The sequence below is a fragment of the Drosophila sulfurigaster genome, chromosome 2R, assembly GCF_023558435.1.
Source record: "Drosophila sulfurigaster albostrigata strain 15112-1811.04 chromosome 2R, ASM2355843v2, whole genome shotgun sequence".
NCBI classification, from domain to species: domain Eukaryota; kingdom Metazoa; phylum Arthropoda; class Insecta; order Diptera; family Drosophilidae; genus Drosophila; species Drosophila sulfurigaster.
Window position 1 is genome coordinate 28,809,957 of NC_084882.1, and position 27,537 is coordinate 28,837,493.

General features: G+C 40.5%; 1 protein-coding gene across 7 annotated transcripts in view; it reads left to right on the top strand.

The window, feature by feature from the left end:
• LOC133836000 (sterile alpha motif domain-containing protein 5) overlaps positions 1-27,537 on the top strand; it is a 167,076-nt gene that overhangs the window by 95,536 nt on the left and 44,003 nt on the right. The window contains exon 3 of one of the 7 annotated variants that reach the window (XM_062266240.1): positions 623-721. The exons of the other annotated variants lie outside the window; for them this stretch is intronic. Within the exon in view, the coding sequence (XP_062122224.1) occupies positions 623-706 (84 nt within the window). The 3' untranslated portion in view covers positions 707-721. Of the gene's footprint in view, positions 1-622; positions 722-27,537 lie in introns of those variants that run through there. 7 annotated transcript variants of the gene reach the window in all.

Here is a 27,537-nt window from a genome sequence, read left to right on the forward strand (position 1 = left end):
ATATTGTGCGCACGTATTGGAATTTTCATTTTATGTCATTTCAATTTTCCTGCCTTCAGTTTTTATAGACGCAAACGAAAATGAATCGAACGGAAAAAAGGGTTCAAATTGAAAGATGCAGCAGCAGCAGCAACAACAACAACAATTGCTCATGTCTCTGTCCATTTTTGGCTTGGGTTGCTTGCTTTGTATCTGTGTGCGTGCCTCTCTCTCCGTATGTGTGTGTGTGTGTTGCCTTTGGGGCTTTTGTTGACGTGCCATGAGATTGTTGTTTGTTTGTCCTCATCGTCATCGTTGTCGTCAGTCGTTTGTTATGCGAGCATTTTTCTAGACTGGACAAAGTCCAAAGAACTCGTCCAATCTCGTACCAATTGTGCCGCAATCCATGTGCAACAAATTACCTGCGGCATGTGAAAAACTGCAGTCAACTACGCTGTGCGCTAAGCAGAAGCGTTGACAGCTCTGTGCCACAAACTGTGCGTTGCCTCCCAAGGGAGACGCCATCAACTGAAGTGAGGAGACAGTTTCTTTTTTATGGTTTTTTTTTTGTGGTGTACTTTGATGAATCACAAACTAAACAAATCATTTAATTCTTTTTCTCTATTTGTTCTTCTAATTGCAGGTAAGCTTATTACACAATACCAACCTCAACAACACGAATAACAACAGCTGTTGGCGTAAGTGGCACTCGAACAATTTTAATTAGTTTGAAACGCAATTAAATGCATGTGTTTTAAGTCATGTTTTCTGGTTTTTCACTGCCCCCTCACTCCTGGGCACAGCTGTGCACTTAGCACTATTTAAATTATCCAAAAACAGCAAATGCAATTTTAATTTTTGCAAAACAATAAATCATTCCTGGCCAATGGAAGTAGTAGCCGTAATAATAAATATGCTATGCCAAATGCTGTTTGCATAATTTACGCATACATATTGTCCACTTTACTCCACGTGTGTGTTAGTATGTGTTTCTCTCTCTGTTTGTGTGTGTGTATGTGCGTATGTGTGTGTACATTGCCGCACAATTAGAAACACATTAAATATTTAAAACGCTGGCACATGAAATATAAACATTGTTGTAGGCGCTTTAAGCAAACATTTTTGCTGTTTGCCTTAGGCTCTCGTTGTTTTCACTCTCTTCCTCTCTCTCTCTTTCGGCTCTCTCTCTCTTTCACTCCCTAAATTCCTGATTAACGCATCACACAACACTTTAACATAGATCAAACATGGCCGAAAATAAACAACAGCTTACATCAAATTAATTAAATGTGTAAACACGTCAAGTTGAGTCGTGCAACCATTTTATATTTTCATTGATTTTGGCTGCCGATTTTTGTTTTTATTTTTTTGTTGCTTGCCATTTAAACAATTGCAGCTCATTGCAATTAAGCTTTATTTAAAAGCAAAAGCAATTGCAATGGCTCATTTAGAACATTTTCAAATAATTTATTTTTGTACATTTATCTAGACACTTTATTAAGCGTTATTTGCTAGCAAAGCAAAAGCAATTTATATTAGAGATACAATGGCTGCAATTAATTCCAGATTTAAATTATTTTCATTTGCAATATTATTTAATAAAATATTTATTTGTGCCGGCATTTGTAACAGGTCTAGTATTTTTTGGTATACACTTTAAAACACCTATCTGCATTAAAGATACTATTTTTTTCGGGTTATGTTTGCTTTTGTTTCAATTAGAGATGAATTAGTTTGCAAAAATATTGAGTAGTATTTTTATACTATAATTACTATAGTAGTTTTTCCTGAGTATATATTATATTAAATAAATACTTTTGTATGGGGAAAACGCCTACTTAAGTATAGTTGCTTTGGCAAATTTTCGAGTCCAATTAATTTGTGCAGATTTAAATTATAGATGAACTCATTTGCAAAAATACTATTTAGTATTTTCGAGCACACTACTGTAACTACTTGTTTCATAGTATACGTTGTAAATTATCTGCATTAAATATACCAAAATGTACTATCCTAATTCTTGTATATAGCATTGAATTCGAGTTCGATTTATTTGCACAAAAAATATTAGTATTTTCTCAGTATTTTTTTTAGTATATATTATAAAGTATATGCATTAAATATACTCAAATTGTTAGTCCCACTTTTAGGGCGCAGCTTTGAATTATAGATGTAATCATTTGTTTAGTATTTTCGTTTCATTTCAACTTTTCGTGGGGAAGTCTGACACAGTCGAAATTGGAATTCAGAACAGGCAGCCCCTAAAGCTGTTGTTTGTATAGCCGTCATATAACTGTTCTGATGACACACCCGAAAGTCGTTTTGTTCTTTTATGATCCGTCCTATGATATATGCATAGAGAGTCGTATTTTAATTTTATGACTCGTTTCGCCCCAGAAAAAAAGACCGAACTTTTTTTCGCCAACAATTTTATTTCAGTTGCTGTCACTATTTCAACACTATCCATCTAACTCAGTCTCCTCGATAGCAAAGTACTCTTGTTTTTTTTTTTTTTGAGGGGGGAATAACGTGGGGATAACGCCCCAGCAATAGCACCAAAAATCAATCAGCCAATGTCGTTGTCAATAAAAACGGTTCTCATCCCTGCCAAAAAATTGTGCAATGTGTGTGGCACGCTCTAAGGCATGTGAACATGCCACATAGCACGCTCTCACACAGCGTGTTATAAAGAGAGAGAGAGAAAGAGAAAGAGAGAGCGAGAGTTTCGCTTCGTACGGCAATCAAGCACATTTATTATGCATTTTTCATATGACAATTTTATTTTTTGTGTGCAGCACTTCCCAAGTAGACCATTTAAAATCGACCGCATAAAAAGCATCGCATTGCGTTGAGCTCAACACACACACATACACGCACACATGGAAAATACCAACGCATCCTTTATGTCTACACATGAGTGAAGTTGCTGCATAGCTTTCTCTGTGTGTGTGTGTGTGAGCTTCTCTCTCTTTTACTCTCTGTAGCTGCAAATATAAAAAACGTAAATTACCCGCATTTTTTACAAGCATTTTTATTGAAAATTGAAATTTATGCGCTGCGGCCAAACGCAACATTCCCACCGCACAGCAACAGCAAAAAAAAAAAAAAAAAGATGGAGCAAGAGTGAGCGTGCCAGTTGGTTGATACGTGGATATATGGCAAAAGGCTGATCCCTGTGGCATGCCATATCGCTGTCATCTTTAGCAGATACTTCAGTCTATCGATAAACGTTGCTTTATTGATTTTCCAGCCCAGACAAATTCATAAATTTAAATGGCCGCTTCACATGCCACTTGAAGAAGAAGAAGCCCCCAAAAAAATACAAAAAAAAAAGCGAAGGCATAAATCATGCAACTCACTCGCCGTCGTAGCTTTCGTTTGTTTACATACTTGTACTTGCCACAGCACTTGGCTGTGTCGTCGCTACCTGTGTTGCACACACACACACACACACACACACTCAAGAAGAAGGGTTGCAACAACAGCAACAGCAAAAAAAGTATTGCAGACGCGCCATATCGCTTACCAGTCAAGTCCAGGAACTGCGAAGGAACTCACACTCCCACGTAGTTGTCCTTTGGCTTTTCACACATTTGCATATCATTTGCACAGACTGAACGAAGCAGAGAGAAGGAGAGAGAGTGTGGGCAAGAGACAGTCGTGCCACAGGGGGGCGTGGCTGTTGCTGCTTATCGCTTGCGACACTTGCGCCGCGCCGCATTCAAAGTCGCCTACTACTTGCGTTTCGGGGGCGCAACCAAACCATTTCCGTTGCCTGGGCACGCGCTTGTTGTTAGAACTCACAGCGACAGAGAGTGAGAGAGAGGGAGAGAGAGGGCGTGGAGGAGGCAAGCAACAAAGTCTCTTAACGATTTCGTGTCATTTTTTGCATTTGCTTGTGCAGCGCTTTCATTTGCCTTCTGCTGCTTCTGCTTCGCTTCTTTTTGCGGCTGCAGTTGGGCGGCGACCCCTTGAGTGTGGCAGCGGCGTCGTCGTCGTCTTATCGCGTGCCACGTTGTGTGGCACCTTCAGACAGTGGCTGTGGCAGCCAAGTGATTTTGGCCAAAACCAGAATTAAACCACGCTGCCAAGCTGCCTCGCCAAATAAATCACAGCCCACAAGAAAAAGAAGTCAGAAGAGGTGGCCAGCGGGTGGCAGACTGAATAATGATAAATAAGTGTATTTGTACTCGTAAATTTGTCCCTCTCTGTATGTGTGTGTGTGTGTGTTTGTACGTGTTGCAAAAGTTCTTCACGTGTCAGTCGTTAGGCTGTGGCTCTATCTGCAATGCAGCTGCAACTTGGCAACGTCTTGCATAATATTTGCATTTTCTTTTTTTGTGATGGCAAGACAATGCTGCAATTAGTAGAGCGATTGTGCAAGTGTTGTCAAGTGCGCTGAAAAGTATGCTATGCTTAAATGCTGCGATAACTTCGATCAATTAAAAGACCGACCGACCGAAGCCCAAAGCGTTGCCCAGCGTGACGACGCCGACGACGACGAACTTGCCACGCCCCGGCCATAATGCAGCATGATTAATTTGAACGCCCAGCCAAATGGTTTTTGTTGGTGCTGTAACCCATTTGCATGCGCTCAAGAGTTGCGAGCGACAGGATAATCCGCAGCTCGTTGTCCTGCCCATCTTTCCACTGCTGTTGCAAGTAATTTTTTAAGAAAACCAAAGAAATTAAAAAAAGCGTGAGCTCGTCGCCTGTTGGCAGGGATAAGACTTAAGTTTGCTGCTGCTGCTGCTGCTGCCAGAGTTGCCAGGTAAACCGTGAACATGGACAACGATGGACTGCGTCGTCCTCGTCCTCGCCCTCATTCTCGTTCTCTTTCGCGTCGTCATAGTTGCTGGAGGAGAGCAGCAGCGAAAAATATTACAAAAAACGTGCCAAACGTTTATTTAAAAGGATTTATGTACGTTACGTGCTAAATGTGAAATAATAATTTTTCTTCCTCGTTTTTAACTTTTTTCTCTTTTTTGTTATTTTTAATGCCATTTTTAATGCCGCACATTGTGCAATGCAGTCAAAAAGAAGAGGAAAATGGGATGAGGGATAGATAGCTAGATAGAGTAGAGTAGAGGAAAGAAAGGCATTTGTGGCTGTATGGCATTAACTCAAGTCCTTTGCTATTTTTATTGAGCTGGCCGTGGCCAATGCGTGAAATTGTTGTGGGGCCCGAGACGGAGAGCAACTCTTTTTGGTTCAGTCAGTCTCTTCCTTTAACTCTCTCTGGCAGAGATTTCTCTGGTCGGAAACTTAATTGCATTTGAAGTTGTTTCTGGCGAATTCTCTGGCTCTGGCTCTGTGTTGTGTTGGTCTTAAGTGCTGCGTCTACACAGTCCGAAAGGAAAAGTTTTTTTCCAGCTTTTTTCATTATTTTATTTTTTTTTTTGTTGCTTTAGTTTGCGGTTGCCAATGCCAATTTATGGCTTTCTTTCTGCCCATCTTTCACTCTCTCTCTTGCTCTCTGGGGCAGTTGAAATCGAAAATGCGTAGACAGCTTGGGAATACAGCAGACAAACAGATAGAAAGATATATACTAAGCAAGTGGATGATGCGGAGATTGGCTAAGGGAGAGACAGCGAGAGAGATTGGCCACAACAATGATCCAAACTTTATGCTGCCCATAGAGAGTTCTTCGCTCTGTTGCTTCCTCAGCTCCCTTCTATTATTATTATTATTATTATATTTTCTTTTGCAGTACGTTTGTTTAGCGTCCCGCACGCATATAGCATAATAATTAGAGGGTGTCCTGCAGACTGCACGATTGTCCTGTGCCGTTAATGCGAGAGGACTTCGTCTCGGTCGCCATCGCCATTTGCAGACAAAGACAAACCCAGACACATCATTGTACAGTTCATTTTGCGGCGCAGAAAGTTTCTTAATTTTTTCTCTCTCTTCCTTTGTCTAGAGTAAAAAAAAAGTTTTAATATGATTTGAAGCAGACATTGCAGCAGTGGCAACAAACAGCAGCTTGCCTTGAGCTTCAGCTTGAGTTTGGGGCACACATAATTAAAGTGGCAAGCAGCAGGCAGCGGGCGCATTAAAGCCAACGACTTACCTTGTGCCTCGATCTCGGTCTCAGTGCGTGGCAGTTGCATGAACTTTACCTTAGCATAACTTATGCATGTGCAACTTGGCCCCAAGAAATACTGCCTGCCGAGTTGCATGCCCCACACACACACACACATGTGTGGGTGTGCATGCTTAATGTTTAGTTTTGTGCCAGCGTCTTGTTAACTTTTTCCTCTTTTTTTTTTGTGTTGAGCCAGCTTATTACCTTAAACTTGCTCTAAGGTTGTTGACTGCCAGCCAGACGAACCCAAAGAGTGAGAGAGAGGAAACAAGTGTGCGAGTGTTTTTCGAGTGTGTCCTTGGGGTGCGACTCTTAGACATGTGCGAACGCCGAGCATAAATTGAAATTCATATTCAAATGTGCTCTCGCTTTCTCCCTCTCGCCTCTTTTCGCTCTGTCTGCGCATTAGGGACGCCAGTTTTCTTCTAATTTTCATTAGTCGACAACGGCCATTTGATGTCCCCAGCTGATGGCCGTCTTCATAGCACAGCATATCCTGCATGCGAGTATCCTTTGCTGCAGACATTTTTGCAGCCAAGTGTCAAAAGCTTTCGAAGCACTCGAGTGAAAGTAATCGCAGCCCAACGACAACGAAGTTTCTTTGTTTTCTTTTTCTTTTCTCTGTTTTTTTTTGTGCTGCTTCGCCTGTTGTCTAATTCAATTACCAAAATGTAAAGCAATGCACTTGCCTTCGCTGCAAGGTGGCAGAGAACGAAGAAGCGAGAGGCGAATTTGTATTGCTAGACAGTTGAGTAAGTAAAAGTTTTAAGCCCTTGAAATATATGCCCCTGGCGCATCTATAAAAATAATATATATAAGAGTGCAGAGGGGATTTCGTAAGCTTTGCTCGTGTGTGTTTATCAAAGAAGAAAAATGAGTTTAGAGTTTTGATTAAATACGTAATTTATTGCTTAACAAATTAAGTAAGTTGAGAACTTTTCTACTGCTTTTTGGAAATGTTTAAAATATTAAATTGAAGCAATGCTTATTTTTTTGTACCCCAAGGATTCAACATTTTTGTTGACCACTTTGGCAATCTTTGTCCTCAGTTTGGCAATAAAAATACAACAACAGATTCCTATACACACACTTGGGAGGCATAATTTATTTAGTTACGTACGCAATAACAAACTTAAGGGTATTTTTCTCTTACGAGAAATGTTGTTAAAGCTTTCAAAAGCAGCTGCGTGCTTTGTCTGTGCTGTGCTTTAACACTTAGTTCCGCAACGTTGCGTTCAATAAAACTTCAATTAAATTAAATAAATCTCAGCAAAAATGCGCAAGTTTCCTTTTCGTTATTCTATATATAGAATATAGACAGAGAGATATCCACAATGTCCGTTGCAGAGCAATCAGCAAACAGCCTGCGGTCATCATTAAATGTCTAATTTATTTCCAAAAACAACAGCAACAACAACAAGTTGAGCAAGCGAGAAAATTCGTTATTACAATAAGATTTTCCATTTCGCATTTTCTCTATCTATTTTCGCTCTCTGTTCTGTGTTCTGTGTTCTATGTCGGCCCCATAAAATTTATTTAATAAAACAGGCACGTTCTCATTTTAAGTGCTGTAAATTTTAATTTAGTTGTTGCTGCCGCACACAGCTGGGTTCACTCGTAGGCGGTGAGGGCAGAGAAGGGGGCGTGGTGTTGACGGGGAGGGCGCCATCATCAAAGCCAAAAACTTTCGATAGAGATCAGCGTTGCGGATTTCGCCTTCATTACAAAACAACAACAACAGCTAACAGATGGAAAACGGAAGTGACTTGTAATGAAGCGCAAAGCATTTTGCTTCACATTTTTTTTTTTCTTTTCTCTCCTCTCCCTCTTTCTGTCTCGCTGGTTGTCTTGTTTTTTACACTCATATCGGAGGAGCTTGGAAAGTTTCGCTTTAATGAGTTTTATCAGCGCGACAGTTTGACAAAAATTGACTGCCATTTGTTGCCGGGGCCGCGAGCGTTAAAGCAAAAACTTGGCCCAGGCAATCAAACAGAAAATATGTTTTACTTACTTGCTTATTTATGAATATTTATGAATGCGACAAAAGTTTGCAACCCCAACGAGATTTGTTCCTGCCCCCTTTTCCCTTTCCATTTCGCATTCCCTATTGCCCGCTTCTCAACATCATCCCCTCGCAGTCAACATTTCGCATTCGTTTGTGTGACGTGTTTAGTTTGTTTATTTAAATGCGCCTTCAGCTATGCAATTGTATATTAATTCAGTCGCAACTTGGACGACACGAACTTAACTTGGGTTCTTGGCTCCTGCGGCCAAAGTTGAGAGCTAAGACGCCGACTGAGACAGCGACAGCGACAAATGCTAACTGACAAGCCAATTTCGCTATGCTGCGACTCTTTGCTCTCTCTCGCTCTTGCACTTGTTCTCCCCCTCTCTTGGCAAACTTGTAACGTGCGGACCCTTTCCAGATGGCAACTAACAACGGGCCACAGCCAACTGGCAGCTGACAGCCACAGCAGCAACAAGAGTAGCAACAACAACAACTGACACACGTCGGTGGCATTATGCAAAACTGGCAAAAAGGCGAATTAAAAATGCAAATTCTATGAGCCATTTCAATGGCATTTGCCAGCCCAGGCCAAACCCCCCCCCTCAACCACATTTAGGCTACAATTCTTATCAAGCCCAAATCAAAACACATTTTATTATGATAATTTTTTCAATTCGACATCAGTCACTGAAAATGTTGCACAACATTTTAGAGAATAGTCTAAAAGTAAAATCGAATTTAATTAGTCTAAATTTAAATTCGAAATGCAGCAAATGGCATACAACTGAACGGGAAAGAGATAATACAAATAAAGTACAAATTTATTTAATCAAACATTTCAAACGTATCAAAAAATGCAGAGAAGTCTAAAATGTTCAAATTTCTTTAATGAAAATTTTAAATTGTGCAAATTTAGAAAATTGAAACACAAATTAAGAAATCGATTGAAATGCAGATCCTGTAAATTTGTTTATTAAAAGTAGAAGAAGTAATGATCAAAAGCAAAACCAATTTAATTAGTCTTCATTTACACTCAAAATGCAGAATATTTATATCATAAATAATTAAGTCTAATTTGCAAACCGATTGACATGAAGATCAATACATTCTTATTTTATTCTACCAAAAAGACAATAGTTCATTTTAAGAAACTAGAAAAGAAATACTCCAAAATAAAATCGAATTTTATAACCCAAAAATATTAATCATAAATATGTAAGCTTAAATAGCAAATCGATTGACATAAAGATCAAGTGATTTTTGATGCTAAGCTCAAACATTCATCAGTTTTCTTCTGACTGCAGTCTGATGGAGATTTGCTCTACATAAATTTGGCTTCTAAATAATAATTTAACTTGTGAGTTGCGAAGGGACTTACAGCGCATACTTGGCCATTGCCTTTGGTTATTGTATATTTATTTTGTCAGCTTTTCAGCGTTGAGCTCTTTGGATGAATTGCTTGGCAGCAGCTTGGCTTGTGATTTGTATTTCATGTGGATATTTCATCATCATCATCGTCATCATCATTGTTGTAGCAACATGAAACATGGAACATGGAAAATAAATTCAGCTTGTGGTCGTAGCTGCGGTGGCTGGCTGTCAGGCTGGCAACACGAAATTGGTGCTTTTAGGGCCTGTTGTCAAGCGATTGCATGCCCCAATAAGTATGCAACGTTTTGTCAACTTCCCCGTTGCTGTTGCTGTTGCTGCTGCTACCTGTCTCGCATTACGTATACGTAGTGTAGACGCGGTGCCGTCTCCAACTGCCGCAGCCGCACTTATTTTATTTCACTTTTTTCTGCTTTCATTTTATTGCTTTCGATTTTCATTTGGACGGTGCGGCGTGTGGCACGTGCAACAGTCAGAGAGAGAGAGAAAGAGAGAGAGGATGCTCCACTAAACTTGGTAACTTTGGACGGCGGCGTAAATTTTACTTTAAGCATGATTTTATTATTTTCTCGGCCTGTGCCTGGTGGTTCGATTGGGTTTGTTTTCGCTCAGCGTGAAATTCAATTTCCCATTTGCCACACACACACAAAGTGTGTGAAAGAGAGAGGGAGAGAGGGCAGAAGAGGATGGCCAACTATGTTGCCTTCTATTCGCTTTGCGCGTGTAAATAATCGTGACTCTATTGAGATATCCTGCACAACCTTTTTGCATGTGTGTGTGTGTGTTTGTTTGTGTGTGTATCTACTTACACGTATTGGAAAGTCGAGTATAAAAGAGAGCGAGGCCAAATAAATGCAGAGTTTAATCGTTTTCTGCTGCTGCTCTGTGTGTTATCCTTCGTGTGGCATTCAATGGCTGCAGCTTTTATCAGTAGACGCCATCGCCGTCGATTTTCTTTCCGCTTTCCCAACAGCAGCACATGCATGCTATCAACTGTGTATGTGTGTGTGTGTGTTTCTATGGGTGCCTTCCTTACTTCTTTTTTGCGGGAGAATTCATGGCAAATATTCTTGATTTTTATTGCGTTCGCTCACAAGTGAAATTGCTTAAAATCTATTTGTAGATTTTATTATTATTTTTGCAACGGCGACAGTTCCGCCTCCGCTTTTTTTTCTCTCTCTCTTTCTGTCTCTTGTGCCGTGTCTCCGCTTGTAGCAATTGCCATCGTCGTCGTCGTCGTCATCGTCGTTGTTGCTGTTGTTATTGTTCTTGGCATGCCAATGTCGATGGCGCTGCAAAACAATTTGTTCCCTTTTTGCTTGGTTACATTTTGAGCAGTTTTTGTGCCTTGATTTTTACTTCTATATTTCCTTTTGTTTTCTTTTGTATTCTTCTGTATATCAGTCGACGCATTCCTTTTGGGTTTATTACTTTGTGGAGGCCGCATCTATTTAAATTCATTCAGTTTATTTGGCCAAAACATGCAAACAGTTGCCCGCAGCTTCTCTTTTTTTTTTTTTTTGCACATTTCTGACATATTTTATGTGCATTATCTGCGGTCTTTTTTGTCATATTTTGATTGCAGCTCTCAGGCATAATTTATGTAGTTCAATCTCTTGTTGTCGAGCCAATCTGAAATATGTCTTTAATTGTTAAGCATTTTGTGTGCTTAGTTTTGCTGGCTGGGCTGGGCTTAAAGCAAGCTGAGCATCAAATGGGGCAAATGGCGGGGCATTAAGAATCTGAAATGGGTTGGCATTGGAATATAAAAATAAAAAATAAAATGAAATATAAATCATACGCACCATTTAACAATAAAAGTCGAGCGGTGGCATTGGCATTGGCATTGCCTGTGTGTGCTCTCTTCCGTCGTTTGCCAATACAATGGCCCATAAACGCAACGCTTTCAATATCACTTATAATGCTCCCTTTCCTGTCAGCCACACTTCCCTCTCCCCTACTCCCTTTGGCCACCCATGAACTGCAACCATTTGCAACGGAAATCAAGTCGCACATGCGAAAGTAAAAATTCAAACAATTCTGCGAGTTGCGCGTTGAATACTTAAAAAAATAAAAATGTAACGAGTAAAAAAGAAGAGGGAGCGAAGAAATGGAAGGGAACATATTTAAAGCGAAATTCTGCAACATTTAACATGCGGCATGATGATATTTGCCATTGTGAGGAAAATGAAAACGAATGAAAATGAAAATGAAAATGCGAAACAATAGCGCAAAGCCATTTCCTTTTGGCTTTGGGGGTCAGTGCAAACAAAGGCGAACCAAAGCTAATGAATGTTCAAAATCAATTACAAAGCAAGCGATGAAAAAGAGAGAGGGGCAATCAAAGAAAGAGAGAGAGAAGAGAAGAGAAGTAAAAAACTGAGAGCGTAATAGAAAAATGTATAGAAAATAAAAATAAATATGCTAAATGCTGTAAATGGCTTCCGCTGCTGCTTCTGGCGCTGTTGATGATGATGATGATGGGCTGCCGCAGTGGCGATTTCCGTTGACAATTTTCTAACGTTTTCTTGAAAGCGAAAAGAAGTGGCATAGACAGCTAGATAAACGACTGGAAATGCAATCGTTAAATTTAACAACTTTCGATTTTCAATTTCAATTTACTTTTGCCACGCGCGCTTTGGCTCACCTTTTTCTTTGTATGTGTTCTGCTGATTTTTATCTCTGTCTGCGACTGTGGCAAAGTTAACTGAACTTTAATTGAACCGAACTTGTGTGTGTGTGTGGCACGCCCATAGCAGTAAATGCTGTTGCATACTTTTCAATGCATTCACCTCACAATAAAGTGAATTTAATATAATGATACATTTTTATGATTGCATTTACCTGCAGCTGGTCAAACTCACTTCGAGCTGATGGCATAAAAATAAATGCCAGCGTCAGCAAAATTGTGGCATAAGGCGTTGCTAACGAGTCAGCTGAAAATAGGGGGAGGCGGTGAAGGTGGAGGCGTGTCTGTCGATGGCAAATGCCACTGTCGGACTTTCGAGAGCTCGTCTTCTGCTTTGCTTTACTCTCCGTCCGTCTGTCCGTCTGTCTGTCTGTCTGGTAGCTTGTGTCTTGTGCTTGTTTGTTCATATACACAATTACCGGCTAAGGCGATTTGCAAAGCACAACACAGCAACAGCAACAGAGTAACGGACAACAATGTGGAAGACACATCAGGTGCGGCTACTGGCTGCACTCAAGTGCCTGTTATGCCATTGTCCGTCTTTACATTGTGCTTTGTGTGCTGCGTTCCCTTCTTCCGCTTCTGCTTCTGCTTCGTCTTCGTTTGTTTGACAATGTTTACAGGTGCAAATTTCAAAGTGAATTGCTTTTCTATCGTTCGGAAAAGTGCTGCAAACACGCTGCCAACATAACTAAAGGCAAACAGGACAAGGGCCAAATTAGTTCAGCCCAAAAAGCAGAAGAGATAGAGACACAGAGAGAGGGGGCAGAGAGTGGAAGAGAGAGCGACATACACTTTGTGGTAAATCTTTTGCGCCGTTGGCACTTAGTAAAATTGCTAGGAAAGCTGAGTTAAGCGGATTTATTTATTGTTGTCGTGTTGTTGTTATAGCTTTTGTGGGCGTGACAGGTATGTCATACGAACAACAGCAACAACAATGCGATACCTGCCTCAACTTTAAGTGGCGCTTTGTGTTTGTGCATTGATTGTGTCCAAGCCCTTCATTAAGTCTCGCCCGCAGTCCCCGTCCCCGTCCCCGTCTCTATCTCTCTCTTTCTCTGTTGGCAATTGACAGGCCATTGTCTATGTGTGTGTGTGTGTGTGCGTATTTTAATTGAATTCTGTGCACAGAACATTTATTAACAATAATTGCATTTCATATGCCAAAAACCAGACTGTCCACAAGTGTCCAAGACTAATTTATCAATAACTGTACGACAGCTACACAAAATTTAAAGCCACACACATGGAACACACACACACACACACAGAGTTGGGCACTTGCCTGCGTTTAAGTAAAAAGTTTGCAAAAATAATGAAGCATAGCTTGAGGCGCACAAACAAAACGTCGCACGCACGCAAATTGCAAACAAGCGAAGCAAACAAACCCACAACAACAACCACATCAACACCCACCTGACCACAAAGAATAACCAAAGCTTGTGACCAGTCTGTGCTCTCTTCCCCTCTCTTTCCTTTGGGGGCTGCTGCAGGCTAAAATAAGCGCAAAGTCACGCAGCTGTAGAGTTTTGCATAAAATGCTGCCAAAAAATAGCAGGCAACCCTTTTCACACACACACACACACACACACACATGGACTACTCTCATATGCATGGCGCCTGTCCGCATTTTGACTGATCAACCAAGCCAAGCAATTTTGTTGAATTTGTTTGCTTTTGCCCCGTTGCTAAAGTAAGAGGAGATTGCTTCGTGTGTGTGAGTGTGGGCGTGACTGGAGCGCTTGTTGTACCCAAAGGATTACCTGGACTTGTGCTTGTTTCTGTCACACAGTCAGTGCACAGTGTCAGCTGCAACTGCAATTGCCTCCACATCCACATCCATATCCACATCCTCCAGCTGTCTGGCTGCCTGAGGAAGCTTCCTCTTTGGCGTCCGGTGTCACGCACTTGTGAGCTTGTTTGCTCATCAATGCGACAGTTGCACCTACGCCCCAGCTGTGCTCTGCTCTGCAGCTTCCTTCTCTCGTTTTACTGCTGCTGCATAAAGTCAGGTAACTGTTTTACATTTCGATTTGAATTTGTTGCTTCAGTTTACCCAAAAGTTTACACAACTTCCACTCTGGCAGCAGCATCAGAAGATCCTCCTCCACCTGCTGTTGCTCTTTTTATTGATTTGACTTGTGTAGTGGCTTTTTGCAGTTATTTGTATATGGATGAGACTCGATACTCCCCACACACATACACACTTAGAAAACTTGTCGGTGGTGCACTTCAACGCATTTTTATGGCAAAAAAACTTTTGATACCCAGAGTAAAAGTTTTGGCTCTCGGTTACTCTAGAGAAATAATCAATTTCTGTTTAGCTATGTGCATAATCAAATTCTCCCATCAATTGCTTATGAGCTGATATTGTTTATTTGTTTCGATTGCTCTTCTTGTTTCTATTTTATATTTTGTGCTCTTCGATTTGCATATTGTTGCATATGAACATTTTTGCGTTTGCAATTTTAAACTTAATAACATTTTCGTATATATCTTTTTCTCTTTGCAGGTAAGAATTGCGAAAAACCAATAATAGAGAAGACAGACAGGTTTGATTTAACAACTTGATTGGCAAACAAAATGCTTTTCAAATATTTTTGCTTTGTTATGAATGAAAAGATGAGAATTTTCGACATCAAAAATCAATCATAAAAAGTTGCTCTAAACCCAATATGCATATATTAGAATGATGATATAACTTTCTAGTTGACTTGCCCAGTAATTTCCACTAATTCACCCATCAGCAGCAGCAACAGCACAACAAAAAAAGGGAGAAAATGTCAAGTACAAGGCCAAGGATCATAAATCTTTGAGCACACACAGAGAGAGAGAGAGAGAAAGAGAAGAGCGAGTAAAAGAGAGTGAAAGGAAAATTCCTTTGGACGCGTCATAATTTAACACAAGAGCCAGGACATGCCACACAGAATTGTTGTTATTATTATTTCACTTTGTTGGCATTCTTCTTCGTGGCTGGGAGCGAAAAATATAAATGTCCAATTTGCGCAGCGTCTGTGTAACTTTTGCGCCAAATGATTAACTTGATTTATGCGTGTGGCGACAAACTTCCATCCTTCTTCTTTATACACACCGTACCTTGCCACGCCCACTTGACAAAAGGGGGAGGTGTTTGTTGCTGCAAAAAAATACCGACTATAAGTCGCATAAAAAACTCATTCGCACACTCGACAATCATTTAGAGCAACAACCAGAGCAAAAGCAGAGAGCAGGGCGTTAATTTCCTCTCTGTTGCTGTCGTCTATTGCCTCACTTTAACTGAAGTATTACCACCCGCCACACCCCCCGGAGAAAAACTACGCATAAGTCTAACAAGCGCCATTAGTTGGGTTTCCCCAGAGTTCGACAGCTGGCGACATTCTCGTCGTCATCGTCGTCGTCGACGCGTCGGTCGCAGTGGCCTCATTTGTTTTAATGTGTCAATTTGTTGACAACGCTCTCTCACTCTCCCTCTCTCTCTCACACTTTCTCTCCCTTTCTATGCATGTTGCTTATTGCTCATACGCCACGTTGGCCCCTCCACTCAAGACTTTGACTTGAAGCTCTGCAAAACTCACCTGTAATCTGTCATTTTGTCGCTTTAATAAACGTTTAAGGCCAGCTGACGTGGCGAGAAATGCTTTTGCGCTTACTTTTGATTTAACATATTGTTTTGTTAAAACTTTACACCACATTTCATATCTTTTGCTTCGCTCTCTCCACGCTGCTTCCGCTTGTTGTTGCGTTAGTTTTTGCTCCGGCTGTTGCTCCATTTTGTGGGTTTGTGCCTGTTGGCAACAGTTTCTTTCTTGTTTTTTTATGGCCGACAAAGTTGTTGGCCATTTTGACATATTTCACGCTTTGCTTTTATGTTTCCTGATTGCCAACAAACGCAGAAAGACTCAACGCCTTGTTTAGGCCTTCTGTTCGCTGCTCATAAAATTCGCTTCATGCTGCGTATTTATTGCTCTTGATTTAGTGCTAAGCTCCTTTTTGCCTCCTCCTCAGGCATTCAACAACATTCTCGTTTTTTTTTATATGCATTTCATTCAAGTTTCTCTCGCTCTGCGCTATAAATACTATATTTGCTGTCTGCTTATCGATCAAACAGCGTTTTGATTTTATCCATACAAAATTCATGAAAATGCAACAACTTTTGCCCTATTTCACAGCAAAGTCTCATCTTTTTGGCCTACATTGTGCAGAGTTTTTTTTGTGTTTGTGTTTGGCCATTAAATTTTTATTAAGTGCAAAACGAAATTGCCTCATTTCCCTTTTCCCCCCGTCCTCCTCTGCAGTTAATGCGCTTTAAGTCCAGAGGAACTTGGTAATATTTTTGCTGCGGCATAAAGCATAAATTATGGTGTTTGTTGTTCAACAAAACTCCGACGCCCACCCTCTGCCCCGCCTCACTCTCTGTGGCCACACCCCCGCTGCGCACATGTAGACAGAGAATGTAACTTTTTGCAGAGAGCATATGAGCGCATTAATTGTACCCTGGAAAGTCATAGAAGAGGTGTATGATGAAATTACATAATTTGTCTGCTTTTTTAACGAATTTTTAAATACAGATTTCTCAAGCAGTGTTTTAATAATTTGTTGGCAATAATAATAATAATTAAAATTCATGGGCAATATACTAATATGTTGGCAATATTAATAATAGTTCAACAGCATATTTTTTAGTGAGCTTTCTTAGTGTCCTTTACTCATTTCATTGAGCGAAAATTTCAGACTAATGTGCTTTAATTATTATATATATTAGTTTTAGAAGAGTTCTAAACATTTTCATCTATGTAAGTCTGCAAAATGTCTGTTAATTAATTATTATATATTTATAGTGTGAAAGTTATACTATACATATTTTTAAATTTATTGCAAGTTGTCAGCTCATTTTAAAGCATTAATTTATGCAGCAATTTATTGTAGGGTATGCATAAGTTGTCATACATTAAATTACGTTAATTTTACTAGCAAAGTTTTCATTTAATATCATTGAAATGGCATTTTGTAGTACTTTTAATCACATGATAAATAGCCCAAGATATCCATAACTACCTCCATGTGTGAGTATGATAGTATGATAGTATGTATGTGTTAGTGTGTGAGTATAATAGTATGTGTGTCTGCCCATTTAGCTGCACGTGAGCTTCATTAATTTGGCTTGCAGTTTTGTTGGCTGCTTTACAAGCTGTTACCCTTTGCTGCCAGCCACTTCCCCAGACCCTGCCCCGCACTTTGTGCCCCTCATTTCATATACTATTCGCTATTGTCCTGCCTCCTAGTTGGCAGCAGCGTTTGTTAATTGAGTTGCAAATGCCAAGCGAAACGACATAAAAACCTAATTGCTGACCATTGCTGGTTCACGTAATGTGTAACGTAACTTAACGTAACGTAACGTAATGCTCATTACGTTGCGCAACACTAAACATCAACAACTGGCACAAAAAATTAAAAGGCTGCCCCATCACTTGAAATGAGCAGGCGTGGCTTTTAATGTGTAGTTTCAGTTTTTTTCTTTCCCCCCCGTTTGCTGTCGAGATCATCGACGCTGTTTTTTGCTCTCTCTCTCAGGTTTGTTGTGCAACACCTGTTAGCATTCATTAAAACATTAGATGAGCACACCACTTGAGCAACGTGCTTGGCATGCATAGTTTACTGTCGCAACTTGCCTGCTGCTGCTGCCACACCCACTTTTATTGACGCGCCCACATTTGCTGACATGACCAAACAAAACCAAAAAACACAGTTTGCATTGTTTTTTTTGCGTTCTGCTTTTGCACGTGAAACGTTTCAGCATCGTAAAAATTTCGTCTGTGCTCACACTTGAGTCCTTTCGCCAAGCACACACACACACATACGAACATATATGTATACTAATACACACGTCGTAGCCAAAACGTTGGCATCCCCGAGTCGAGCTGCGGCGCCCTCAGTTTGTTTAGTTTTTTGCGGTTATCCGGCGTTTACATTGTCTAAACGCCCGGGCATGGCCAAAACACAAGAGTCTACGGTATCTCATTTGGCAGCAGCAGCCAGCCAGGAGCAGCAGCCAGGACCCGTCGAAAAGGTGGCTCAATCAGCAGCGGCAGCAGCCGCTCCCCGCCATCCCTTCGCTCATCCCTTAGTCAACTTTTTGTTGCGCACTTTTTTATGGTTTTTCGTTGAGCTTCAGCTTCTTTGCTCTCACTCTCTCTCTTTCTCCTCTCACACAATTTCCCCGCAGTGCAGAGGTGTTTACTCACACACACACACACAGTCTCACATGTGTGTGTGTGTTACTTGGTGAGTTTTGCAGCTTACCCCCCGTTGTACATTTAATGGCGTTGATATGGTTTTATGACCTCTGTGGCCTCTTACACATACGCCCCGAAAATTGCATTGTTTGTGCTCGCTTTTTTGTTGTTGCTGTTGCTGTTATTTTGCTTGTTGTTTTTATTACATTTATTTTATGTTTTTTATGATTTTTGTGTTCGTTTTCGTTTCGGTTGCGGTTTCTCTTGCTCTTTCTCTCTGTTTAATTTTCGCTTTGCGCCCACCAAGGAGCCATCATTTCTAAGTTGCTTTTCTTGTACACACGCCACGTCGAGGGCGTTGCGTAACTGATATCGCATTGATCCTGCAGCAGCCCTGCTGTGGCACTTGCAACCTCTATCTGCCTCTGCTTGCCACTTGAGCTGCATTCGTTGTATTTAACATTTCAATGGTTTTGCAATGTGCAACGCTCGGGTTGAGAGTTTTCACATTTGCATTTCCGTTTCGCCTGCTGCTGCTGTTGGCAATCAAACGCTTTTAGCTCCCTTTCCCCGCCCCTGTTGAGAGTATTATTTCTAAAAACAACGCGAGTTGTGTGCAGCTGCAAGTGCAAAGCATTTGTAAATAAAAATGCAATTTGATTTCGTTTTGTGTGTTTGGCTGTGCGGGTTTTTTGTTTGTCGTCGTATTTCAAATGTGACAAATTGAGTGCCCCCAACACACACACACACACACAACCGAAGCCTGGACAAACAACACCTGTCTGTCAGTGAGTAGAGTGAAATTTGTTTGCATTTTTATAAGCATCGTCGGGTTATTGATGCCAGACAAGAGGGCGCACTTCACCACGCCCTCACTTGCCACAGCCAGCAAACGGAAAAACCACAAAACGGTAAACAACCGAAGAGTGAAAGAGACCCCGAGAGAGAGAGAGAGAGAGAGGGAATTTAAATCCTGTTGCCACTCGGAGTAAATTTGTGTTTGAAAAGCTTTAGCTAAACACAAATACCCTAGCTTATTTGCACAATTTGCGGCTGCGTTAATTAAGCCTAATACCTTTTTAGGGGCTTTTCAATACCAACAAGACAACTTTGAATAGTTATTTAACGCGTTCAAGGTCCAAAAAATTGTATATTATATTTGGGGGCGCGTTGATGGTTGATTTATGCGCCGGGAGCACCACAGACAACTTTATAAGCCGATTGCGTGACTGAATAATTGAAAGAAGAAAAGCGCAGACACATAACAACATTATAGACTAGCAAAATACTCCTTGAATAACAACAATATTTAGGTTTAGTTCCTCTATTATTATGCAACTAAACAAGGCCAATTGACTTCTCGACTTCTATATACCCCGAAATAAACGTGTCTAATAAAGCGAAGCTCTTAAAGCAGCAAAAAAAAAAACAAGTAAGAAAGCTACAGTCGAGTGTACTACTGTGAGATACCCGCTACCCATTTTGAATAAAAGCAATATATTTTGCGGTATTATTCTCAAAATATACCAAATATACTGCAAAATACTAAAAATATACCAAATGGTATATGTGGTATATCGATATAGTACCGCATTCAAAATATACCATAGACGGCACAATATACCAGATTGTCGGTCAAAGCAACTCAGACCCATAGTAAGTAGGCGTTTTTGCCCATACAAAAGTATTTCTTTAATTACTTCCACAATTTTTTCCGATCGAAACCAAATTTTCAGGGATCATAACTACTATATTCGTAACTCTAGCTTTAAAATTACGCTTGTTATTCGATTTTTGATTTGCAGGGGCGGAAGTGGGCGTGGCAAAATTTGAAACAAACTTGATCTGCGTGCAAACATATCAAATGCTGTCAAAAAATTATAGCTCTATCTCTTATAGTCTCTGAGATCTAGGTGTTCATACGGACAGACGGACAGACGGACATGGCTATATCGTCTCGGCTGTTGACGCTGATCAAGAATATATATACTTTATAGGGTCGGAGATGCCTCCTTCTACCTGTTACATACATTTCCTGCCGGCACAAGTTATAATACCCTTCTACCCTATGGGTAGCGGGTATAAAAACAAACTCGAGCGCAGACATTTTACGAGCACATGCAAAGCCCAAAAGACGGAATATGGAAAGTAGGGAACGAAACTGAACGAAGCGAACTGAGTGAAGGAGACGCCACCAACTGAGTGAAGCATGCTCCTAAATTCATGAGCCACGAAAACGCATAAATATCCAACTTTTTCTCTCTCTCTCTCTCTGTCTGTCGATTCATTGCTGTCTCTGTCTTCTGTTTCCACTATTCGGGGCAAAAAGCATGGCATTAGCTTAGCCCAAAACAAAAAGGCAGTTAAAGAGAGACGCAGATAGCGAACGAACGAACGAACGAAAAAAAAGCTGAGCACGGCAGGCAATTTTATGAAAATTATGACAATAATTGTCATTAAATCAAAAATGCTCAGTAATTGTCTCATAAATTTACTATGCAAATTGTGTGTGCGGGGGGCAAAAACGAGCTTAGACTTGCATGTGAGCAGCCAGCAGAGGGGAACGGAATACGGGGGGTAGGGTGGGGGGAGAGAGAAAGAGGGGGGACAGTTTCGTGTGCTGGTCGTCGCAATTTTACGATATCAATAAAAACGTCGACAATATAAACTTAACTTTGGCTTTTTCGGCCTCAAGTTTTGTTGCTGCTGGACCTGTGCCTGGGCATTAAAATTGTATGCATAGCATATTTCTAGGCGCACGTGCTGTTTTTGTTGTTCTCGTTGTTGTTGTTGTTGCTGTTGCTGCCACAAAAGTTTTTACGATGCCCCATAAAAGCAACCCAGAGCCTGGCAACCAACTGCTGGCCCCAGTCGTCATCGTCAACGTCAACGTTTGCCTTTTTCCAAAAAAAGGTAAGAAAGAGAAACCGAGTTGCTGCAAAGGATTAGATAAGCTTGGGCTAAGCACAGAGCTTTTATGCCTATGCACTTGTAGTGCTCATTAAATGTAGCAAACCCAGAGACTGTTTTACCACCTGCACTTTAAAGCCACAACACAACTCAAAAAAAAAAAAACACGAACGATTAAAGTGGCCCACAAATTTACACACACTCTCTGGACGCGAGGCACGTCAAGGGGCGGTGTTCACAGGAAGCCGCAAAGTGGCTTTTTAATGCACACAGCAGGTTCTCTGGCCACGCCACACACACACACACACACACACACACACACACACACACACACACAGCCACTGCAATAATAATAACAGCAATACAGCAACAGCAACAACATCCTTCAGAGCAATATGCAATTATATAAAAATCAGACAGAAAAGATGGGCGAAAAAAAAGCAGCGCAAAAAAAAAATTGCTTACTTTGCAAAGGAAGTATGTGTGTGTGTGTGTGCGTGTGTATATCGAAGTGTGTGTGGTCTGTTGTGTTAATTTAATTAAAGCCTGAGCGTCCTTGTCTCTTGTGGGCGCACAGAAATTGTTGTTATGAAGTGCCAAATTGTTGGCCATTTGACGGCTTCGGCTGCCAGCCGTAAAAATCAACTCAAAATGCTTTCAGTCACACACACAGAGAGAAATTAACATAATTGAAAATTGCCGCCATTTGCTTCAAGGTCGTATTAAAGTCGCTGCAAAGTATGCTACACTTTTTTTGTGTGTGTGTGGGATTTAAGTTGTTGCTTGATTTCACAATATGCTAAGGGCGGCTGCTTGTCGAGCTGCTTCATTAATAATTCAACAAGAGTCAGACGCAGGCCAACCTTTTTTTTTTATTATATGTATAGTATTTCATCAATAGCTAAAGCCTAGGCAGAGCATATGTGAGTGTGTGTGTGAGACTTAAAAGAAAAGGCCAAAGCAAGTGCATTAAAGTTGAGCAACAAATCTCAACTGATTTATGTATGTTGCTTTATTAATTTACACTTTTTTCTCTTTGCTAACACTCTTTGGTTTTGCTGTTTTGTTTAGCCACTGACAGTTGTATAAATTATTATGTTTTGCTTTTAGCATGATTGAAATGAAATTAAACTGCCTTTGTCAGCTGTCTGCCGTCTGCTTTTCTATGTTCTATATGTATGTGTGACTTTGTCTGTCGTCTAGCAGCTGCCACGGACATGTGCCGACAACAACAACAAGAGCGGCAAAAAATGAAGATAAACTAGAAAACATTGTTGTTTTTCTTTTTTTTTTTGGGGGGGTGCTGACGCTGAAATTTCATTTAGAAAATGAAAATTTAGTAAACGCCGCATAAAAGCAGCTGCCTGGCCTGTGAGGAAGGCGTCTCTCTCTCTCATTCTCTCTCTCTCTCTCTCTTTTTTCTTTCTATGGGGACTAGGTGATAAACATATTTCTTTATAAGCAGACACACACACAGCAGCATTCGCTGTTTAGTTTGCTTACTTTCTTCACTTTCTTTAAATTTTAATCATGTGCCTGACAATTTTTTTGGCGCATTTTTTAACACCCTGTAAACATAAAGTGGCGCCAAATGGGTGTAATTAAATTGTGTAAGTAGAAAAAGTATTGCAAGATTTCATATTTATTTGCCAGCTATAAAGCAGAAAAGTGACTATAAAGGCTTTCACAAGTGGCTTTAAAAAAAAGATAACAGCACATCTAATTAAACTGCATAGGCTGTAGAATTGTTGATAACTTGGCAGCATAACTTTTTTATATATTAATAAATTTTGTTGTGTACAAATTTGTTGAAAAGTTGAGGCAAGAAGTAGGCATCAAAATATGTACCTTTTACAGGGTATTTCCCTGTGGAACACACGCACAGCTGAAGCATTTATAGCGCATATATGTATATATATATTTTTTTGTTTTTTATTGTCAGTCGCATTGCTTCGCGTTTTTATTTGGTTGAGTGGGTGTATGCTCATGTGCATGAGTGTCTCTTCCCTCTTCCCTTTTTATTTCCTCATCCTCCCACTCTACGACTGTGTGTGTGCGTGTGTGTGTGGGGTGTGTGTTTGACAGCCAAAACCTTTTAAATCCTTGTTAACTTGTTTAAATGCGCAGGTTTTTGGCGCCCATTCATTGCCATGTATCGTACACCTACATGCATGCGTATACGTAATATTCTGTGTGTGTGTGTGTGCGACTGCAAGTATATATGTATATATAAATTTGTATTTTTATTTTTGGCATCGTAGGCGCTTTATGTCATCAGCAGCTAAGGAGAAAATAAATTGAATAGCATTTCGAGTTGCTTTCATTTATTCATTTGTTCCTCCTCTTCGTTTTTTAAACCAGAAATTATGCTGATTGTTGTGTGCATTGCGCGACTTTGAATCGGAAACAAATGAGAAAATGTAAATCAGTTTTGTGTGTGTTTTCGTGTTGAGTGCAAAAATTGCATGAGTATGCGAATGTGAGGCATAATCGGCTTAAAGCTCTCTAGTTAGATCTAGATGTTGTTCTCCCTTTACATTTTTCGCCACGCAATTTAATGCGCTTTCAGTGGAAGCTTTCTCTCCCTTTCCCTCGCTATGCAAATTAGCAACAGCTTTAAGCTTAACTTGAAAAAATAACAAAGCATTTGTTACTCTCTCTCTCTCGCGTTGATTGACTATGAGTTACTCTTATGCTTTCCATAATCATTTTATAGTCCAAAGCAGATTTCAGGAAAGGGGATTATATACGAATTCTCCTGGCCACATCAAATGAAAATGCTGGCATATAAATGAACTCATTATTATAGTTGAAATTCCTTTCTCGCCTGGCCAAAAGTGGCCAAAGACAATATTTATGCTAAGTCTTAGGCATTTGCAATCGTAAGGAAATTGTACTCCAACGAGTATTTTTCATTAATTTCAGCATTTAAATATTTACACAGTGGCACATAATTAATTGTGTACCGCGACGACGTCGTTGCCTCCAGTAAAGAAGAAGAAGAAGTGGCTGCAAAAATGTGTAAATTATGCGGAGAGGGCGCCGCATTTCACACTTAAAGCTGACAGGCAAGAGAGAAAGGGAGAGGGGGAAGTGGAAGGTAAGGGAGGATGGCCGAAGGTGAAATTTATGCGCCGAAATTAATTTCATGCAAAAACAATTAAGTTAATTTAGCAAAAGGCAGACGGGAAAAAGCGCAACACTGGCAGAAAAATCAGGCAAATGAAATATAATAAACTTTGCAGCGAGACGGACGCAAAAGTAAAGGGTGAAGGGGGTAGAAATGTGTAGAAGGGGAAGAGAGACATCAGGGGGAGGTAAAAAGAGCTGCCAAGCTGCGAAAAAGGGATGCGGAAAAGGCTTTAAATTTCCATTGCTATGCTATCTATAGCTAGCTGTATGTCTGACTGTCTATGTGTGTAAGGGTGTGTGTGTGGGTGTATGCGTGTAATACAAACGCAATTAAAACACACTCAAGAGGCGCAAACAACAGACACAACAGAACAGAACAGAACAGAGCTGAACAGAACAGAACAAACTGAAACGACACCGTAAAACATTTAAATGCCCAAAATAGACAAGGGAACCAAAAACCAGAGACCCAGAGAGAGTCAGGAGAGAGAGAGAGTGAGAGGGGGGAGTGAAGGTAGTGAATGGAATTTCGCTTTCGCATTGCGTTGGCGCGTGAAATATCTGTATGTTTGTTACGTGGCCAAAAAAAAGGATTGCGAATGCAATGCAACTCAGCTGCTCAGCTGCAAATCGCACAATAATAAAAAGAATAAATTTTAATTTGAGTGCAGAGAAAGTCAACGACTCATTGGGATGCTGCTTTCATTTATCACGCGAATGTCAAGTCGACCAAATGCTCAAAATGCTTTTTAATTGCATTTCAAATGACAGCCAAATGGAGGTGCTAAATGAAACTTAAAGAGACAGAGAGAGAGAAAGCGCCAGACAAATAGAGTTGAGTTGCAGATGAGATGCGAAGTATCGTTTTTTCTGCTATCTTAGTTTATTTTTTTTTTTTGGCTAACAGTGACATTGACACAACCCCTGGGCAAACAGCAGAGCAGCCATAGCAGAGCAACCCTCTGACAGCAATAGCCATTGCCCTTACTCTCAGTGTTCAGCTTCAGCTTGCAACTCACAAGCGTGCAATAAATTTTTCAATGTCATGCGTCTCGTGCGCGCAATCTATATAAAAACAAGAACAAGAACAGCAACAACTACAAAGTAAAATCGCACATGGCAGAGCACCCCGTTTACCTCCCGCTCCTTCCCCCGTCGGCTGTGGCAATCTGGCGACCGCTAAGCACCCAACCAACAGCAAAACAAACTTCCAATCAGACCCAAGCCAAGCCAAGCCAAGCCAAGTCTCCTTTACTTGACTGCTGACTGCTGCCGACTTTGTGATAAATGTGCTACAGCTTTTTGTCTTTACTTCATTGAAGTAGCCTCCACTTCTCCAACTCCTGTCTCGTATCTATCTCCCGCTCTCTCTCTCTCTCTCTCTCTCTCTCTTGGCTGTCCAGTTTGCTAGCTTAGTTTTGAAAGTGTTGAAGCAGCACTTTGGCAAGCGGCATCAACGCCAACGCTCTGCTGCTGTCCCTCGGCATATTTGCTTTTTATCTGCGCTTTGCATGCGGAGAAAGAAGCGAAACTTCAGTCGAGAGTGTCGAGAGAGAGAGAGAAAACTCATCTTTGTCTGCGCTTTGCGTTTAGTTTTTCTTCTTGTGCACAAGTTACATTTTTAATCGCGCCTTTGAGACTTCATTAGTGCCGAGACCCAGAGAACGCAATATGAATGGCTAAAAGCCGTTCTCAACGCCAGTCTAAAAACTGGGAATTGGATTCCCAGTTTTGGACGCTAAAGTGTGGAACATGTGCGCCGCTCAAGAGCAGCTGAGTCTGTCTTTTACTCTATCTCTCTCTCTCTCTCTCTTACTCTATTTACTCTTGTTGTCTGCCAAATGGCGCATGAAGCATCAACAACAACAACAACAACTAGAGACGCTCTCTCTGCTCATATTCTGGGCTGTCTCGCTGTCTGGGCACTTGAGTGCTTCAAGTGTTTTTTATAACTCCTTCTTGGCTGTGTGCAGGTTTTGTAAATGAAGTGTGTTTGTCTTGAGCTTCAAGTGTGGCGTGTTTTGATTTTTATTTAAACTAGTCTACAAAAATTACAACCAACAACAAAACTTTCATCCAAAATGACACTCGAGTAATTTATTGTTGATATTTGCTCACGCACTTCGCCGCAGTCGCAGTCGACGTCGCAGTTGGCGTCGCAGTCAGCGTCGCAGTTACACCTTTCGTTGAGACATTTAGACGCTTGTCAAGTTCGTCGTCGTCACACATGTCGTATGCGTGTTACGTGTCTTTACGTTTTGTTTTGTCAAAACATAAAATATGCATAAATTCCTTTCCTCTCGCTCTCTCTCTCTCTCTACGGCTCATAAAACGCAAGACTTTTTCACGATGACTTGACGGAAGTGCTGCAAATGTTACGATGCGAAACAGGAATACAACCTAAAGCAAAGCAAAGCAAAGCAGAGAAAATAATATTTTCATTTCATTTGCAGCTTATTGACAATTGACATGAAAATGTTCTCACACTTCTTCTCTCTCTCTCTCACTCTCTATCTCGCAACTTTCATTCATGTTGTTGCTTGCCGTTTTTATGCTTTTGTTATGCGACTGCAAATAAAGTAATAAAATGCGAACAAAACACAACTGAGGCCAAAAGCTTTTTGCAGCAACAAAACAACAACAACAACCAACATATTTGGCCCGGAAAAATGTCTAAAAATTGTTTAAGCTGCTGACACATAACATTGACATTTATTTGCTGTCTCCCTTTCTCCCATTCCTTCCTTAACATTCTCACATTTTCGCTAGTATTTGTGACTCATTTGCCAGAAAAAAGCGCATGGAATTCTTTTGAATGCATTTCATGTTGCATGCTTCTTGGGGCTTGGGCTTGGGGGAAAAAATAACGGAAAACGTAAAACGGTTGCTTGCATTATAAGCCACACAGCAAAAACCAAATATTTTATGAGCTCATTCAAAACATAATAGGGTTCTTTTTACAAACATATTTGGCGCATAGTTGCGAGGGCAGGCATTAAAGTTTATAATGCTTTTACAAATTTAATTTGAGAAAAAAAGATTGAATAAATAAAAGGAAAATATAAAAAATTAGGACTTTAAGATTAATGAAATCTATTTTTCTTTTTCAGCA